This window comes from Dendropsophus ebraccatus, chromosome 9 (genome assembly GCF_027789765.1).
Source record: "Dendropsophus ebraccatus isolate aDenEbr1 chromosome 9, aDenEbr1.pat, whole genome shotgun sequence".
NCBI classification, from domain to species: domain Eukaryota; kingdom Metazoa; phylum Chordata; class Amphibia; order Anura; family Hylidae; genus Dendropsophus; species Dendropsophus ebraccatus.
In genome coordinates this window covers 44,336,223-44,357,058 of record NC_091462.1, presented here as the reverse complement: position 1 = coordinate 44,357,058, position 20,836 = coordinate 44,336,223, and the positions used below count along the sequence as shown (strand labels likewise).

General features: G+C 39.4%; 1 protein-coding gene across 1 annotated transcript in view; it reads left to right on the top strand.

Annotated features, from left to right (window-relative positions):
- The window catches only part of COL6A3 (collagen type VI alpha 3 chain), a 105,373-nt gene that overhangs the window by 32,086 nt on the left and 52,451 nt on the right, over positions 1–20,836 (top strand). The window contains exons 3-8 of the mRNA XM_069983142.1: positions 2,398–2,997; positions 4,520–5,122; positions 9,670–10,263; positions 13,907–14,506; positions 18,061–18,660; positions 20,128–20,730. Of these exons, the coding sequence (XP_069839243.1) occupies positions 2,398–2,997; positions 4,520–5,122; positions 9,670–10,263; positions 13,907–14,506; positions 18,061–18,660; positions 20,128–20,730 (3,600 nt within the window). The remainder of the gene's footprint in view (positions 1–2,397; positions 2,998–4,519; positions 5,123–9,669; positions 10,264–13,906; positions 14,507–18,060; positions 18,661–20,127; positions 20,731–20,836) is intronic.

The window sequence follows — 20,836 nt, the reverse complement described above, 5'->3', positions numbered from 1 at the left end:
AGACCAGAAGAAATAAGACACAGTTCAGACAGGGCAAAAACAAGGCAAACTAAACACAGAATAAATGGAAGATTATGGCCAAAATCGCAGTCTTTGGCGCAGAGGTCTAATCTTCGCAGCAGAGGGTGGCACTGATGCCTTTTCAGGCGAGATCATGACACCCTGCTAATCAAATGCTGAAAGTCCGGGTTCGGATCGACTCGAGCATGCTGGAGGTTCGCTCATCTCTAATTGTTACTTTAAATTATTATACTCTATTAAAACAATGATAATATTGGCATACCAGCTGTGCAATACTATGCAGTGAGGTCTCTGTCCATAACACATGGATGTTGGAGAATTTTGCCAACACAATCCAACAACTTGAGGACCCAGCTAGTGCAGATCATGATTTTTTTCCCCCTAAGAATAAAGATGGTATAGTACCAAAGTATTATGGTGGATGTATCAGGCAGTAGTCTGCCCATCTAATACATACCCTTAGCTGGCTGTAAGATCGGGACATTTTAAGCCAACACAGATGTAAGAAAGTTACTACGGTATGTTGTAAGAGACATCTCTTACACATGGTGTTCTTGTCGAATGCTTTTATTTTTATCCTATATGAACACAATCCTTCACTGCTTAAATTATTAAATCAGTCAGCTGTAATGCATGTCTTTATTAAATGCCTTTATAAATGCTTTAATTCTCTGGTGCAAAGAGAAAGAGTTATTCCCAAGCCCCTGAAGTACTGAGGACTGTAATGCCTCCTCGCTCCCCATCCCATCCCTGCTTGATTGACAGTTGGCTGGAACTGGGCTGAATATTTTATGTAGAATATTAGCTAGGTTTCTATCATTTCAGATGCTCAATGCTTTTTTTATTACAATATTAGGGTTTGGCAGCTCCTATCCAAACAGAATGCAGAACGCTGGTTTTAAATGTTGCTGTAATTAAATGTTATTTTGTGCAGTGGTTGTGAAGGGCACGTGACAATTCACTACAATGCATTGTTATTTTTGGTACTAGCTCTGTGATAATCTGTGTGTCACATGTTGTAATGATCATGCCCATAGGCCATATTATCATCCACATGACACAGGATACTGGGCCATATACTAATGCACAAATTTACAGCACAAAAGAATTTTATTTTTGCTAGTCTTATGCCTTTGTGTTTTATCAGCCGGAGTAAAATGTGCCAGTTCATTCTAAACATTCTATATTTAGCACAACACTAAATATAAAGACATTTCATACTGAATACTGGTCACATGGCTTGTGCACATGGCTTGCTTATAGAAACTAGTGCCATATGTCTCCGTAGTGATGGCAGAGAAAGTGCATTCCAAAATGTTTTACAAATTCTTACAATGGTATAAGCCCCAAACCAGAAAACTATTACAGGAAGCCAAAATACACACTATGGGGCAGATTTATCAAACATGGTGTAAAGTGAAACTGGCTCAGTCACCCCTAGCAACCAATCAGATTCCACCTTTCATTCCTCACAGACTCTTTTGAAAATGAAAGGTGGAATCTGATTGGTTGCTAGGGGCAACTGGGCCCTTCACCTGTTACACCATGTTTGAGAAATCTCCCCCTATATCTTGGTTAGTTCTACAGTGAGCATGTATACTCATGCAGGACCCTATTGGACAGCATGGTTCATATTTGGCCCATAACTGACTGGTGTAATAGGGCCCTAAGAATTCTGTTTGTCACTTGACCTAATTGGGTTGATTGGGGACTTATTTTACAGGAAAATCTCCCGCAGGGTTAAAATAATAAAAAATACTGAAGTTGTCTGCTCTTCCATTCTGACGGAGCCTGAACTACCTACACAATGATTTCTGGTCTCAATCTCGACACAAGGAAGTGTTTGATTAGCTGATCAATGGCTGTTGTGGTATCCCAGTTCGGTCTGTCATTAGCTGAAAGGCACTTCCTGCTGTCAAGACTGAGACTAGGATCTGCAGTGGGACCAGGCTCCGTTGGAAGGGTGTTGGTAGGGAAACCGGCCAGGAGATTTATTATTTCTTTCTTTATTAATCTTCCTGGCCATTCCTTTGTATAATTCCCAGACAACCTCTTTACGATAATATAAAAGATAAGAATTTTTTTGGGAAAAAAAACAACAGTTATGGTCCCATGGCATGATCAACATATAACACGGAGCAGTCCAAAAGTGATAATGCATATGGAAAACGTCCCTTGCTTCCATTGCATCATGTTTCTTAGTGCGGTTTCACAGAAACATGTGTACACAATACATCTGCATGTTATCACTGCACTTTATTAACACTGTCACATTTTGCATCTCTTTTTCCTCCGTCATCTATTTTTTTTCCTGCATTTTCCACCGTTTGTCATCTAACTCTTCATACAATGCCACTCTTCCACCAATAACACCAGAATCAGCCGATTTGGTTTTCCTAATTGATGGCTCAAACAATGTTGGACGCACGGGATTCACCATCATTCGTGACTTCTTGGTGAATTATGTGGAAAGGCGGTTGGAGATTGGAAGGAGCCAGATGCAAGTGGGAGTGGTGCAGTATAGTGATGATGTCAAAATAGAATTCACTTTGGATGAGCATACTTCCAAACCAAACCTCATTAATGCCATGAAGAATCTACGGTTTACTGGTGGAGAAGAGGCAAATCTGGGGACTGCTATTGAATATGTGGTGGATCAGTTGTTTAGTTCAGCTGGTGGCAGCCGAAGGGAAGAAGGAGTTCCACAGTCACTTTTGGTGATCACTGCCGGTCCAGCAAGTGATGATTTAAGAGAAGCTGCCAATGCTTTGAAACTTAACAGTATCATCACATTTGGCATTGGTGTGGAAAGGGCAGACATCAACGAATTGCAACAGATTGCAACCGATGACACCTTTGTGTTTACTGCACCCCAGTTCCGAGCGCTAAGTCCACTGGAGAGTCAACTTGTTCCATACATTGCTGGGGTAGCTCAAAGGAGCATAGTCTTACAGCCCCCAACTATTATAACAGAAGGTATGTAGAATGGAAGGTGGCGTTTTGGTAATCGTAAACATAAAACCAACCAAGTCAAATTTGGGGCCTATAGATGAAATAAGTATACATAAATACAGGGCGTCCAGTGCAGATTTGTTATATTACTTCTATGCCAGAAGTTACTTGCAGGTAGAGTACTCCTATACAGGGATATTGTTAGTGGTTTCATACGTCCCAACCTACAGCCAGAATGGAACAAAGACAGTCTCTCATAAGAAAACAAGGTACTATTTACTCTGAAACTTTTGGATGTTTCAGAGAACTCATAGGTATTTTAAAGGATTTTTTTTTAATCTGTGTGATTTTGTTATAGTAACCTTTCTTAATGGTGACAAGGTTATTTTAGTGTTCTCACGGCTATTACTGAGCCCCTGAGAGCTTTATGGTTCACAGCTATTTGTTGTCAGAGTCTGGCTTTTTGCCTGCAGTACTCACATAGGTACTATCTCTTACTTCTCTGGCCAAACACCAAAGCACAAGGCAGGGAATTTATCATTTGCATCACTGGCATATGCCAGGGAAAAGGCATAGAATTTTGCACAAAACGTATATCGGCGCCTTTTCCGGTGCGGTTCACCTAATGGGCAGGCGGAGGACGTGGCAAAGTAGGGAGAAGGCCACACCTTCTCCCACACCTGATTTATCAAACAGTCTAAGTCAAGGCAGAAATCAACACCTACTCCAGGGCAGGTGTAGATTTCTGTACCCTCTGTGCATCAGGTGCAGGCCCGCTGGATTGCGCCTTTTAGTAAATTTGGTGGGGTAAATGGGGACGGTGTTTATTTAAGACTGTCATACCAGTATGCGTCTCTTGATAGATCCCCCTCTTCCCCCTTCATACTGAAATGGTGTGACATAGTCCTGGTAAAAGTGCACTGAGCAGGCTGGCAGTAGAGTACTATAGATACCATGTGGAGGGAGAAGGAAAGAAGGGGTTATACTAACCACTGCTGTAGCTAACAAGCTAAAGTGAGTGGGAGATTGCACTGTAGTACTATGAACATACAGCTGCAGTGCGGCATAGGATCTACTGGTCTGTTGCAGTGTGATGTTCAGCTAGGATGGAAACCATTGGCAATTTCTCTTGCTTCTAATATATAATATATCCACTATTCATTTTTGTATTTTATATAGAGATGAGTGAATCGCTCATCTAAATGAAGCAAAGCACTTAGTTTGATCTGCACTCCACTCATCAAGCCGCCAGCCTTTCAGCGCTTCTCCAGTTCCTGCCGCTCCACCCCAAGTGCCTGAGAAAAGCTGGATCCAGCTGGGAGAAGTTTCCCAGGATTGCATCTAGATTTTCCCCGCCATCTGCAGTGGAGTGGTGGGGAGTGGAGCAGCGCTGAAAGGCTGGCGGCTTGTGGAGTGCAGCGCAGATCAAACTAAGTGATTTGCTTCCTTTAGACAAGCGATTCGCTTATCTCTAATTGTTATACAATAAATTCATGATGCTATTTATTTTATGATACTTATTTCCTGTGCTTTTTTTGCTTTTCAGTTGCGGAAGTCAACAAGAGGGATATAGTGTTCCTGATAGATGGCTCCAGTGATCTGGGTGGGCCAAATTTTTCTGCAATCCGTGAATTCGTTGTAAAGATAGTTAACAGGTTGGAAATTGGGCTTGATCTAATTAGAGTGGGAGTGGCCCAGTATGGCAGAGATGTGAAGTCTGAATTCCAGCTGAAAACTTTTGGTGCTAAGAAAGATATGCTTGCACATTTGAAAAAAATGAAGATTTATAATACCAGCCCACTAAATATCGGTGCTGCTTTGAGCAATGTCCAGAGAAATTTCTTTACAGCATCTGCAGGAAGCCGTGCGGATGAAGGAATTCCACAGCTCCTGGTTGTCGTTACCGGTGGAAGATCAAATGATGACATAAGTCAGGCATCACTGAATCTTAAAAGGGCAGGAATTCTGACATTCTCCATAGGGGCCAAAAATGCTGTCGATAGTGAGCTCGAAGAAATTGCTTTTGACTCCAGTTTGGTTTTTAAGCCACCAGAATTCAAGCAAGTTCCCCTACAAGCCTTAATACCCCAGGTGCTTGCCCCTTTAAGAACACTCACAGGAGTTGTTATTACTGAAGGACCAACTGAAGGTAACCATTCAAGTGCATATTGTCAATGTATTCCTCCTAGTATTTTTTTATTGAACTTCCAACACTGTTATCTACCGTCCTTTCCTTCCCTTCATTCCTTGTTTTCCAAAAGGACCAGTACACATAGAAAGCACTACAATTGTGGGTCACTAATTTATTACTCAAGGCACATCCATGACAGTTTGCTGTAGTTGGCAGTCCTTAAGTAAGCATGTTGCCTTTTGGTAATGAAACATCAAAGAGGAGTTGTGTACCTCTTCCTTCTTCTTCATGAATAAGCAATCCTGCCCCACCTTCTGATTGTTAAGCTGTTTCTGATTGCTTATTAGTACTTTTTAAGAAATTCTCAAATATAGTTGAATCTCCGAGCCCAAATATGTTGGAAATGTGGTCTAGGGGTTAATCACCTGACTGGAGACCACCTTTCTTTCTTTGGTTCGAATATCCTGATGGAAATGAAATATAGATCTTTATGTTTTCTTTTTTTCTCATTATTGCAAAATATTTAAATATAATTATTCTTTTTTTTTCATTATTGTATCATTTTTAAGGCTGGGTTCACACACAGTATATTTCAGGCAGTATTTGGTCCTCATGTCAGGTCCTCATAGCAACCAAAACCAGGAGTGGACTGAAAACACAAAAAGGCTCTGTTCACATAATGTTGAAATTGAGTGGATGGCCGCCATATAACAGTAAATAACTGCCATTATTTCAATAAAACAGCCGTTGTTTTAAAATAACAGCAAATATTTGCCATTAAATGACAGCTATCCACTCAATTACAACATTATGTGTTTATAGCCTTTCTGTGTTTTCAATACACTCCTGGTTTTGGTTGCAATGAGGACCTGACATGAGGACCAAATACTGCCTGACATACTGTATACTGTGTGTGAACCCAGCCTAAAAGTGTAAAGAATTCCTAATCAGGTCCAAATTAGTTTTAAACATAGGTTTTTTTTAATACAATGATGCGAAAAATAAAAAAAAAAATTGTAATTTATTTTTTTTATCATTGTATTTAAAAAAATAAACTAATCCCTGATTGAGATTTCTTTGCACTTTAAATGTAAAATGATACAATAATAAAAAGATTTAATAATTTTATTTTATTCCCATTAGGGGGTTCAAACTAAAAAATGCCTATTGGTGGTCTCTACACAGGTAATTCACCCCTAGACCACAGCTCCAACACACGCTTAGAGATTCAATTATATCTGATTGACGATACGACCTCTGTTTGCAGATACTGACTGACAGCTAAGGGAACAAGAGGCTGGGCAGCATTGATTATTCATGAAGGAGAGGGAGGAGGAAGAAGTGGTGAGGTGTGCCAGAGTGCAGCACAAACGCTGAGGCACAACTCCCCTTTGACTCTTCATTACAGTAAGAGACTTGAGATTATGCATAAGCTACTCCATGGACAAATTACAAAAAGGTATCATGCTCACTAGTGGACTGCCAACTACAGCACAATGTCAGTACCAGTGGTTTTAGCTGCAGATTTTGGAACCTAAATTCTGCACAATTTCCACTATGAGCTGCTGCAGTAAAGGGAAGGTCTAGTCTAGTACTTCTGAAGTAAATGCGCACCTTTCAACACTGAAGAGGGAGTTTAACCATAACCAACAAACACAAAAACTATAGTTTACAGAATGAAAGCTGAGCTTTGCTTGGTTGCTATAACCATAAATGCCAGTTTTTCTATTCCATTCTGGAAGTTTTAGATCAACTAATGATATAAAATAGCATGAGCTACAGTTGGATTTTTTATAAAATCTCTTTATCCACAATTTTCAAGATCACAACATGCCATAAGCACTTGAAGTAAATCCAGCATTAACATAGCCCATATTGAGCTCTTTGTATAGACAGATTGGCATGGTTACCTTGTGCTCAACAATCTCCTCTGTTTTTTAACCGAGACATGTTACAAAATTAGTCAGCTGTTAAACTTACCTGAAGTTAAAGGGAACTAATCAGAGCCCAATGTTGTAGAGCAAAATGAGCTGAGCACCTGCTGGTGGTTTCCAGATAGGGGATTTACTCCTACACCACAACTCCAACACAGGCTGGGAGATTCAACTATATCTGATTGCAGATCAGTGCTCTGTTGGCAGATACTGACTGACAGCTGATTGGTTCCCTTTAAGGAGTTCTACTTAATTACTGACAGTTATAGACAGGACCACACATTCATTTAAACAGATAAACTTCTAGGTATAGACAGTCATTCTCACATATATGTATCTCAATCTGCTTAGCTTCTCCTGTGCTGTAACATGCTGTTACATGTTCAATCAGGGGATTCAAACAAAAAAAAGACCATTGGCAGTTTAGACTTTCCATGCTTCCAAAGTTATTAGGATACCTGTCCCAAGATTGGACTACTTTTTCAGCACGACAGGTACCCTTTAAACAAAATGTTGTTCAAGGGTGCACACTTATTTATGACTTATGAACAAGCAAAACATTTGTCCATTTACAAACTCTGTTTATCACATTTATTAGTAGTTTATCACATTTATTAGATAGTAAATGTATGTTTCCCCTTTTGTGCTTTTTTATGCTGTTTTTCTACAACTTGTGCACTAACACTGGTTTCACAAGCATCATAATACATCCAGAGCTGGTATTAAGAGTCCCTTGGTGAGTATAAAAAAAATTGTATTTAGGGTCCATGGCTGTGTTACAGATCTGTGTCGTACACATCCGTAAGTGGCACCCATTGGCCTATTCAGTACGTCTCTCCAGTTGTGATGTAGATATATCATCCCCTAGGAACATGTACTTTAGAGGACAATAAGGTAACAGGAAAACCAGAACCAGCTAAGTTTTTGCCAGGCAACAGCCTCTGCAGGGGAGATTTAGTGGTATCTGGTGTCCATTCAAATGAATGGCTATCTATGTCAACAGGAGCTGCTGTTGTTAAGTGGCTAACTGTTGTTGATCATAGAAGGGGATGCCAATCAGGGAATCCCACTCTCTGATATCCGTATGCCCCAGTGGAGCATTAGAAAATTATAGCTTGTGAGATGACAAGAAAACAAACTTGAAACATGCAGCATTACATCTTCTTCCCTCTTATTTCTTTTCTACTGGCTTCTTCACGTTCACCTTTTTTTCTACAGTCTATCTTTCTATCCATAGTATCATCATTCCTCTTGATTTCTTCCATCTGCTGAAAGGTTTAAAAATGTATTACTCATGCTATTTAACTTCATCTTTAGGATGTACAATGCTCTGGTATTTGATTCTCATAACTATTACACCATCTATCTTAAAACACCATGAGGTGTAGCATCAAGTTTTTGATGGTGTGCAAACTAAAGTCAACATTGTAAATATAAAGTAAAACATAAACACTATATAAACTAATAGTAATAAAACCAATTATAAATTTTGAAGGAAACCTTTTACCTCAGCACCCGGGGCAGAGCCCACCCGACCCCTGGGCAGAGCCCCGGATGCTTGGCCTGTTCTCCAAGCCCCACTCCAGAAGCTGGTCCCCCTGCGGAGAAACTGCCACTCGACTGTCTGTTTGAGCGATATGTTAATGACAAGAGATGAGGTGATTTCCTATGGACGTCGGACTCATCTCTTGTCATTTAGATATCATGCACAGACCATCGGTTGGCGATATTTCGGTGGCAGGACCGGTTTCTGGAGCAGGACTTACAGGATGGGGTAAGTATTGGTGACTCTACTGGGGGGTCAGGAGGGTTCTGTCCCAGGTGCTGGGGTGAAAGGTTTCCTTTAAAGTGAAAATGTCATATCAGAAAACCTTTGACATGCCATAGAGACCCAAACCTCCACCGAACATTTGACATGTCTCTATGATACTTCAAAAGTTTTTTTTAAATGACAGTTAAACTTTAAATGCATCAATTATAATTAAGGGAGAACTCAAGGCATAATGTAAAAAAATCACAGTGGGCAGTGGGTGGAGGGAACATAATAATGGAGTGATACTTACCCATCCCCACAGCACAGCGCCACTGTTTATGGCCATTCACTAGTCTCCTGGATCTCCTGGGCCTTTTAACATCAGGACCTGGCTCAGAAATGCCTGCTTAGCAAGTCGGTAACTGAGGCGGGACACCTCTGCAGTCCCTGACTGGTTGAGTGGGTAGTTCCCATGATGACCCAGAAAACTGGGAAAAACAGGACACCGGAGGCTGAAAGTGATCTGGTGGCGCTGTGGGGGCATGGGAAAGGTAAGTATCACTTTATTATGTTCCCACCACCCACTGAACCCCATGATTTTTTACATTTGCCCAGAGTACCCATTTAAGTTTTTTTTACAATATTATGTTAATAGCTATGCTATGTATATAATGCAGCTGTTGTAGATGGAAGTATAAGTTTTCCCAAACTAACTATGGTTCTATCTCTGTCTCTTCTTTCTTCTGCTTGGCCTTAAACATTATTAAGAGTTATGTGTCTACAATACGTAAACACATGCGTTCCATAATCAATCTTGCCTTGCTGATTTTGCTGTGATGTCATGTTTATTGTTTTCTATATCCTCCAACCAACCACAGTACTTAACCAAAGAGATATCGTCTTCCTATTGGATGGGTCTGTCAACGTTGGAAGTTCTAACTTTCCATTAGTAAGAGACTTTCTCGTCAATGTAATTAACAACCTCGGTATCAGCAGTGAAGGCACTCGAGTTGGCCTGGCTCAGTTTAGTGACACCCCAAGAACTGAGTTTTATTTAAACACCATCACCTCAAAGCCTGAACTTATTGAACGTTTGGGTCAGCTAAGGATTAAGGGGGGTAATGTCCTAAACATTGGTTCTGCACTTCAGTTTGTTATCCGCAACCATTTCACCAGAAGTGCGGGCAGCAGGATAGAGGATAAGATTCCACAGCTTCTCGTGGTTTTGGCGGCTGGAAGGTCCTCTGACAACGTTCAGGCTGCTGCTAATGACCTCACCAGATCGGGGGTTTTGACCTTTTGTATTGGGCTTGGAGATGCTGATAAAGATGAATTGGACATGATTGCTTTTAATCCAAGCCTGGTTTATGAGCTGGATGATTTCGCTTACTTACCTGCCTTCAGCCAGCAGCTACTAACACCCATTACCACCTACGTTAGAGGAGAAGTTACAGAAGTGACAGTGACCACAGGTAATTTCACATACTTTGGTCTTCTATTCTTGACCTATTATCTTACATTTGTAAAGTCTCTTTAAGGTTTTTCTAATGGGTCATTGTTTTAAGGTAAAATACTTATTGTGGGATGTTCCAATGGGGGAAGGTATATTTGCTTGTATGATTGTTTTATCACATTTTTCACATGGGAAACAATACTGTGAAAATAAATTTATGTGAAATAAAGATATAGAATTTATAGAGATGGTATATATATAAATCATGCCTTAGTATAGTGGACAAATGACAATAATTTACCCAGTAAATATATAGTATAAAGGGTTTTCCCCACGCACCAACTTCATTATCCATAAGACTTATGTGTATGTGATTAAACTCTGGCCACTTGGACCCCCACCATTCACTAGAAGGGGTATTCTGGCATCCCTTGTTGAATGAAGCAATGGTTGGACATGCATGCTGCCACTCAATGGGTCTGGCAAAGATAACCGAGTCCAGTGTTCTCCTGAATCTCTGGTGTCAAATGACTTTGGCTTTCCAGGCATGATGAGAATTGTAGTTTTGCAACAGCTGGAGGGCGAGTTTAACACCCAGGACCTAAATCCATTAGCCCAATATAGTTAAATGGAGCACTAAGGTACATGTCCGATCATGTTTCATGGAACACAGGACCCTTGTTGTAGTGATCATGCATTCCTGCCAGATACACCTTGTAGGAAAACTCCCTATATATTTACTGAAAAGGTTTGTTGTATTGTTTTTTTTTACTACATGAAGGAATGAATAACATTAATTGTCTTTTAAAATATGGATAATGCCATATATGATTGCAGGTCATTATATTCTTCTTATATGGAGATCAAAATCTTCTTAGTAGCACTAGAGTAAAACGATACATTTCTGTCTGGCTGCAGCCACCACTAGAAGGAGCTATCTACCTTCTGCCCTCCAGCAGTTGCCAAAATACAATTTCCATCATGCCTGGACAGCCAAAGTTTTAGCGGTCCAGGCATGATGGGTATTGTAATTTAGCAACTGCTGGAGAGCAAAAGGCTCCCCATTCCTACTCTAGTGTAAGCTGAAGGCAGACAGAACTGTATCACTCAACTCTATTGCTATTGAGTAGATTTGAGCACTTTACGAGAAAAACACCTATAAAGATATCTGTAAAATTAGTGATTTGCTTTAACGTTCAATTTTTTATTTACAGCATTTTAAAAAATTCTTCAAAAATACACGGATTTAACATCACCATACATCATTGATGAAGCAACAAATGCTTCTTAGCGGGTGCCAATCACATATAGTTTGCAGAAAAGTTGCTGAATATGTGTTTTTTTTTTGTTTTGTTATATCAACTATGCATTGTATGCACTGGTCACACAAATTATAAAAAGGAATATATATGGGTTCACCGCACACGATTGGTCCAAACATACAGTAAAAAAAAACAAAAAAACATTTTGGTAACAAATTAACTTCACAAGTTTCACTGAGAACTAAGTTTACAATTTAATATATAGGGACAAGTTACTATGGTAGAGATAGAGTTTCTATTAACTTATCTCCTTGCCCGGTTTTAAGCTTCTAGAATTAAATGATAGTAGAGTTTTGGGGAAAAAACTGCCATGGTATTCTAAAGTAGAATAGAACTTGGCAGCTCTAAGTGATCAAAGCGACTGACACATCTATGTGATGTCAAAAGTTTTTTAAAGTGACAGTAATGCTTTAAAGGGGTTGTCCAGTGAAATATTTTATTTTAATAGTCAGAGTACCTAAAAAGAAAATATATATGGGCTGAGTGAAAAGTCCCAGGACACTCTTTTATTTCAGAAAAGGACATCTGCATACTTCAGCAGGTAATGGGTGAGGGGGCCTATCTTTTAGGTTAGGTCCGTATATGGCCACCATTTTTTAAGTTGCAATATTGGACCAAAGGCAAGTTTTTTGAATGAGAGGGTGGCAATGAACCATATCAAAGAAAACCAGAATTGTCTCAGAAATTGATTGTAACAATCAGATTGACAATATCTCTTGTGGTTTGAAAGTTGACAACACAGAAAGTTGCAAAAAGAACTAGGAACATACCCTGTGATGTATGGCTATTTGTACAACATGTTCCCTGGTGCTAAACACAGAGCTGAATAATATAAATCCAACTTTTGTTGCAAATTTCTGCGTCGATAACTTTTGAACCACAAGAGATATTCAAAATCTAATTGTGGAAATTCTGGTCCTCTTTGTTATACTACAAAATAACCTTCCCACTGTGAAAACTTGCCCTGGATTTAATATGGTGTCTTTCAAGATAAAAGGGTGTCCTGAGACTTTTGACTTGCCTATATAACAGAAACTCACCTGCCAGATCCCATGCTGCTGTTCCATTGGTAACAAATTTTTTGCTCAGCCAATAAATGGCCACAGCAGTGACCCACCTTAACCATCGACCATAGGTTAAGTGAGCCCTTCCTATATGTTGAGACTGGTAAGTGGCATACAGAAGGCAAGGGATCTGGCAGGTGAGAATTTCAATTTCCCTTCTAATATATTCTCTTTCACTATAAAGCCCTTTTAAAGGGTAAGTATAGCCTAAATTTGTTTTTACTGGTGACAGACATATACTGAAAGATGCACCTTCTTTTAAGTCTGTTTCTATTTTTTTTTTGTAATAAATTATCATGGGGGCTGCCATCTTGACTTAATTGACATAACTTATAGAAAGCCGCAAAGGTAAAATAAATATTTTTAGACCCTATTCTTTTTATGGGACACACTTGCTCTGTAGCTTTTGTAAACTATGGAAAAGTCATTCCACATGGAGGGGAAGCAGAGCTACTTTTGCTTTTTATTGTTGTAATGTACAGATCACTTTCCAGCAACCCCCTACTTATCATCACAGACAGAACAGGAAGTTTCAGCTTTGATTTTAAGCCTAGTGGCCAAAATTACAACTGCAAGATTTTAAGATTCTTTTATAATATTGATATTAAAATTTTAGATACTATTAAACATTTTTAGTAAGCATCACCAACAATTTGTAATTTTTTTTTTAAACAATAGGTTATTTACAATGACACATTCACTTTAAGGGTAGTGATGAAATCAGACATACAATTTGGCAATAAGTTTTTAACCTAAAGTCTTAACCATTAACTGTCTACTGGGATCCTTACTCTTTAACAGTTCTCATCTTCCCAAGAATAGAAAAGGTTTAAATAAATAACACCTAAATAAAATAACAGCTGGGTTTTCTTTAAACTAAAATCAATTATACAAACTCTCTTTAATAATTTTCTGACATATAATACTGAGATCCATTTTCTATATTGTTATTCTTAAATTTCAACCATACCATGTAGTCGAAATGGGGCCTCAACTGATGGCACCCCCAAAACATCTCTTCCTCTACTCCTCGCTTCGATTTCTCTTGGTTCAGTAGTCAGTATGGAGAAAATATAGGGGGCCTAAAAATATACCAAACTTATCTTCTCTTTCTATCTTACTAGCAGCAAGTCCCAATGCTGGTTGTGGATGCTGTACTTGCTGTACTTATATGTTCTCTTGTGTGTCATGCTCAATATGTATTGTCTGTCTGAAAATAACATTTCTACAACTTTCTCTTCTTCTTCCTCCTTTTTTCTACTGTTTCTTTCAATAGCTGAAGATGACAAGAAGGATATAGTGTTCTTAATTGATGGTTCAGATGCTGCCATATCTGGTTTTTCATCGCTCAGGAGCTTTATTCAGAGGGTGGTAGAAAACCTTAACGTGGGTCAAGACAAAGTACGCATTGCAGTTGTCCAGTACAGTAATTCAGCTAGGCCTGTCTTTCTTCTCAACGCCTACTCAGATAAGCAAGAAGTGATAAGAGCTATTCAAAGTATGTCTCCTATGGGGGGCTTCCCACTGAACACGGGGGCAGCCCTAGACTATGTGACAAGGAGCGTTTTAACCCAGTCAGCTGGAAGTCGAGCAGAAGAAGGAGTGCCACAATTTCTACTCTTGTTGACAACTGGAAAGTCTAGAGATGATGTAAGAAGGCCTGCCACTTCACTCAAAGCCACTGGTGCAGTGCCTTATGCCATTGGTGCTGGCTCAGCTGATCAGAGAGAACTTCAATCTATCTCTTTAACTCCAGACTTTCTTTTTTACTTTCCTGATGTATCTCAACTGGAGAATGCGTACCAAACATTTTCCCAACGTATCAGCACAATGACCGCCAGTGATATTAGCACTATAACAAGGACAGTGCCCACTGGTAAGAGCAATCTTTAGTTTTTTTCTTCAGATAATGAGGTTATCAAGAGTTTATGCAGAAATAGTCCACTGGATATTTCATGTAAGCAAAGTTTTACCTATATAGCATCCCAGGTCTCCTGCCCAACGTCTAAAAGAGGATCTGCCAGCTCCTCTGACATGTTTTAGTACTCCCCAAAAGAATATCAATTCTGGGGTATCTTTTCAATTTTTGAGACAATTCTGGTTTTCATTGACATGTTACATGACCATCTTTATATTTGAAAAACTTGCCTTGATCGAATATGGTGGCTTTTAAGATAAAAGGGTGTCCTGAGACTTTTGACTCACCTGTATAATAGAAACTCAGAAACTCACCTGCCTGATGTATTGTTGCTGTTCCAATGGTTCTGAGGTCCTCGCTGTTCACCACTTCTTGTTAACATCTTAACATGTAGTAAATGCCCTCTCAGCCAATCACTGGCCACAGCAGTGACCCGCCTTCACAATGGATTGGCTGAGTGAGTATTTTGAGATCAGCAAGCTACAGTATGAGCAATGGGGACTAGGCACCTTTAGAACTCCAGAGGCAAGGCAACCGGCAGGTGAGTATTCTTTATTTCAATCCACCTTGATCCCCATTATCTTTTACTAGACTACCCCTTTAAAGGGAATGTCTAGCCTAGATTTGTTTTTACTGATTACAGGCTGATACTCAAACATGTTCTTTTTTAATCTGTTTCTATCTTATGATTGTAATTTTTTTTTATTTTATTTTTTTGTACATTATTATGGAGGCTGCCATCTTGCCTGAGCCTTCCTTAACTACATTTAGGGACATACTTTACTGCAAGCCTCATGGACATAGGGTACTATTGCACAAAGCCATTATCGGTCGTATTTGACCGACTACCACCTGTCCTGGCCTATAATTGATTCGTGTAATAGCTCATGCAATCAGCTCATGCAATGCAATCAGCCGATATGCATGATGTCGGCTAATCAACGTTTTTTTGCATGAACCAAAATGCAGATAATGAGAGCAACGGTCTGTTTGCTGTAGCTCAGTGTAATAGGAGTGTAATAGCACCGACAGCGAGGGGGGAATGAGGAGCAAGCAAGCGCTGACATGAGAGGTCAGCGCTCACTTGCTCCAAATATCGGGCCGTCTAATATGGCCCAAACTTACAATGAATATCTCCATAACCTATTCTTAGGATGGGACACACTATTACGCATGCTCAGTAACTTCTGTAAACTGTGGATAGGTCATTCCACATAAAGGGGGGAAGAAAAGCTGCTTTTGTCTTTTCTTTCTATTGGAGTCACCTTTCACTGCTATGCTGTACAGATCACTTTCCAGCATCCCCCTGCTCATCAGCACAGGCAGAACAAGAAGTCTCAGCTTCATTTTTGGGCTAGAGGACAAGTTAAGAACTCCAAGATTTTAAGATTATTTTAAAATATAAATATTAAAATGGAAAATTTGAATAAGCATCAGCAGAAATTCTTTAAAAAAATGTGTTTCACATCAAAACTTAAATAGAACCAATCATGGACGAAAATGAATTTTTTTTTATTCCCTAATTAGATGTAAATTATGATTTTAATAACATTTGTAAATATAATTAATTATTTTTACAGCTGCGTTTTTTAATTATTCACGTTTTACTTTCCTGCCTCGCGCCGGCTCTTTTTAAAAGAGCCGGCGCGAGACAGGAAACTCCCGTCATGCAGAGCGGCACCAAGGACGGGGGGCCACCATCTTGATGAAGTCACTTGCGTTACACCACTGAAAAAAACAAGTTACGTTTTCAAAATGGTGGCCGCCCGGCCTAGTAGCACCAACCAAACGGAAAAGGTAAAGTAAAAGACTGTAAAGGCAGTCTGTATCTTCATAAAGTCTATTTATGAAGATACAGACTGCCTTTGCAGTCTATATCTTATGCCTTACCTACTACTCTGTACCAATGCAGCAATGCAGGAACTCAAGTAACGTCATCAAGATGGCGGGTGCCGGCCTTGCTGCACAGAAGAGAGGATTAGGTAAAGTAGAAGATACAGACCGTAAAGGCAGTCTGTATCTCCATGAAGTCTATATATGAAGATACAGATTGCCTTTGCTGTCTGTATCTTCTACTTTACTTACTCTGTTCTGTGCAGCAAGGCCGGCGCCGCCATCTTGATGATGTAACTTGTGTTCTAGCTGTGGAACGCAAGTAACGACATCAAGATGGCGGCGCCGGCTTTGCTGCACCGGTATGGAGTAGTAGGTAAGGCATAAGATACAGACTGCAAAGGCAGTCTGTTACTTCATAAATAGACTTCATGAAGATACAGACTGCCTTTACAGTCTGTATCTTCTACTTTACCTAATCCTCTGTTTCTGTGCAAGCAAGGCCGGCCGCCGCCATCTTGATGACGTCCCTTGCATTCCAGCGCTGGAACGGAAGTGATGTCATCAAGATGGCGGCGCCCGGCCTTGCTTTCACAGAAACAGAGGAGTAGGTAAAGAAGAAGATACAGACTGTAAAGGCAGTCTGTATCTTCATAGATAGACTTAGGGAAAGATAAACTTTTATATTAGGGACAGTGAAATTTAGATGATAGGTTCTCTTTAAATAATTAGTCATTTTATAATGACACATTCTCTTTAAGGGTAGTGATGTGATCAGACATACAGTTTAGCAGGGTCAGCAATAAGTTTTATCCTGCAATCTTAACCCTTAAGGCCTAATTTACGCGTCCTGTAAAGCTGTCTGTAATCACGGTTCAACTAAGAGTACATTGATTTATATTGGCATATTTACACAACCAATGTAATTTTGATCTGTAATCCGTTCCGTAAAAAAAAAAAAAGACATGTCCTAGTGTGGATTGTGATTGTGGTACGGAATACCAATAGAAGTCTAAGGGATCCATATTTTTTTTACAGACGTCATGGATGTCATATCCGTGACGTCCGCAAAAAACTTGGATCAAATCTATGTAAACTAGCACTATTCGCATTTTACGGAAACAGATGCAAAAACGGATGATTTTCCATGGATCAAGGAGAAAAAATAGCAGGAAGTTTTGTGGCACAGAAAAATCACTGAACGTTAGACTGAGGACTTAACTGTCTACTGGGATCCTTATTTGTTAACAGATCTGCTCTTCCCAAAAACATAAGAGGTTTAAATAAATAACATCTAATTAAATAACACCTAGATTTTCTCTAAACGAAAACTAATTATACAGACTCTCTTTAATAATTAATTTTCTGATATATAATACTTTTTATATCTCTATTCCTCAATAGTGGTGACTTACTGTCATTTATTGATAAGCCAGTAACTATTTCATTTAGCCGAAATTAGGCGTTAAATGATGGCACCCCCTATATATCTCTTATATACCAGACTTCCCTTCCTTTTCTATTTCACTGGCGGCAAGTCACAATGCTGGTTGTGGATGCTGTACTTGCTGTACTTAAATATTCTCTCTTGTGTCAAGCTCAATATGTATTGTCTGTCTGAAAATAACATTTCTACAACTTTTTCCTTTTCCTCCTTTTCTCTATCTTTCTTTCAATAGCCGAAGATAACAAGAAGGATATAGTGTTCTTAATTGATGGTTCAGATGCTGCCATATCCGGTTTTTCATCGCTCAGGAGCTTTATTCAGAGGGTGGTAGAAAACCTTAACGTGGGTCAAGACAAAGTACGCATTGCAGTTATCCAGTACAGTAATTCAGCTAGGCCTGTCTTTCTTCTCAACGCCTACTCAGATAAGCAAGAAGTGATAAGAGCTATTCAAAGTATGTCTCCTATGGGGGGCTTCCCACTGAACACGGGGGCAGCCCTAGACTATGTGACAAGGAGCGTTTTAACCCAGTCAGCTGGAAGTCGAGCAGAAGAAGGAGTGCCACAATTTCTACTCTTGTTGACAACTGGAAAGTCTAGAGATGATGTAAGAAGGCCTGCCACTTCACTCAAAGCCACTGGTGCAGTGCCTTATGCCATTGGTGCTGGCTCAGCTGATCAAAGAGAACTTCAATCTATCTCTTTAACTCCAGACTTTCTTTTTTACTTTCCTGATGTATCTCAACTGGAGAATGCGTACCAAACATTTTCCCAACGTATCAGCACAATGACCGCCAGTGATATTAGCACTATAGTAAGGACAGTGCCAACTGGTAAGAGCAATCTTTAGTTTGTTTGTTCAGATATTGAGGTTATCAAGAGTTTATGCAGAAATAGTCCCCTGGATATTTCATGTAAGCAAAGTTTCACCTATGTAGCATCCCCGGTCTAAAAGAGGACCTGCCAGCTGCGCTGATGTTAGTTTTAGTATTCCCCATAAGAATATCAATTCTGGAGTACATTTTCAATTTCTGAGACAATTCTGGTTTTCTTTGATATGTTACATGGCCACTTTTCTATTTGAAAAACTTGCCTTGATCCAATATGGTGTCTTTTAAGATAAAAGGGTGTCCTGGAGTCACCTTTAACTGTAATGCTAAACAGATCACTTTCCAGCAGACCCCTGCTCATCAGCAAAGGCAGAACAAGAAGTCTCTGCTTCATTTTGGAGCTAGTGAATAAGTTAAAAACTGCAAGAATTTAAGATTATTTTATAAAATAAAATAAAATAAAATAAAATGGAAAATTTGAATAAGCATCTCCAAAAATTCTTCAAAAAAATGTGTTTCACATCAAAACTTAAATAATTGGTCATTTTATAATGACACATTCTCTTTAAGGGTAGTGATGTGATCAGACATACAGTTTAGCAGGGTCAGCAATAACTTTTATCCTGCAATCTTAACCCTCAAGGCCTTATTTACACGTCCAGTAACATTGTCTGTAATCACGGTTTAACTTAGAGCACATTGATTTATATTGGGCTATTGACACAGTCCATGTTAATTTTGATCTGTAATCGGTTCTGTAAAAAAAAAAAGTCGGATTGTGATCGTGGTATGGATTACCAAAAGAAGTCTATGGGATCCAAATTTTTTACGCAAAAATCTTGGATCAAATCTATGAAAACTATTACTATTACTAGTACTATTCACATTTTACAGAAAACTGATGCAAATACGGATGATTTTCCACTGATCATAGAGAAAAAATAGCGTGAGGTTTTGCGGCCTAGAAAAATCACTGAACTGGCCTTAACCGTTTACTGGGATCCTTAATTGTTAACAGTTCTGATCTTCCCAAAAACATAAGAGGTTTAAATAAATAACACCTAAATAAAATAACACCTAGATTTTCTCTCGACTAAAACCATTTATACAGACTCTCTTTAATAATTATTTTTCTGATATATAATACTTTTTATATCTCTATTCCTCAATGGTGGTGACTTATTGTCACTTACTGAAAAGCCAGTAGCCAAACTAAATGCAACAATTCCATTAAGCCGAAACGAGGCTTTAAATGATGGCACCCCCTATATATCTCTTCCTCCACTCTTCCCCTCAATTTCGCCGAAACATATACCAGACTTCCCTTCCTTTTCTATTTCACTGGCGGCAAGTCACAATGCTGGTTGTGGATGCTGTACTTAGATGTTCTCTCTTGTGTCAAGCTCAATATGTATTGTCTGTCTGAAAATGTCTTCTCTTCCTCCTTCTCTCTATCATTTCTTTTAATAGTTGCTGAAGATAACAAGAAGGATATAGTGTTCTTAATTGATGGTTCAGATGCTGCCATATCTGGTTTTTCATCGCTCAGGAGCTTTATTCAGAGGGTGGTAGAAAACCTTAACGTGGGTCAAGACAAAGTACGCATTGCAGTTGTCCAGTACAGTAATTCAGCTAGGCCTGTCTTTCTTCTCAACGCCTACTCAGATAAGCAAGAAGTGATAAGAGCTATTCAAAGTATGTCTCCTATGGGGGGCTTCCCACTGAACACGGGGGCAGCCCTAGACTATGTGACAAGGAGCGTTTTAACCCAGTCAGCTGGAAGTCGAGCAGAAGAAGGAGTGCCACAATTTCTACTCTTGTTGACAACTGGAAAGTCTAGAGATGATGTAAGAAGGCCTGCCACTTCACTCAAAGCCACTGGTGCAGTGCCTTATGCCATTGGTGCTGGCTCAGCTGATCAGAGAGAACTTCAATATATCTCTTTAACTCCAGACTTTCTTTTTTACTTTCCTGATGTATCTCAACTGGAGAATGCGTACCAAACATTTTCCCAACGTATCAGCACAATGACCACCAGTGATATTAGCTCTATAGCAAGGACAGTGCCAACTGGTAAGAGCAATCTTTATTTTGTTTGTTCAGATGCAGTTCAGATTGAGGTTATCAAGAGTTTATACAGAAAAAGTTAGCTGGATATTTCATGTAAGCAAAGCTCCAC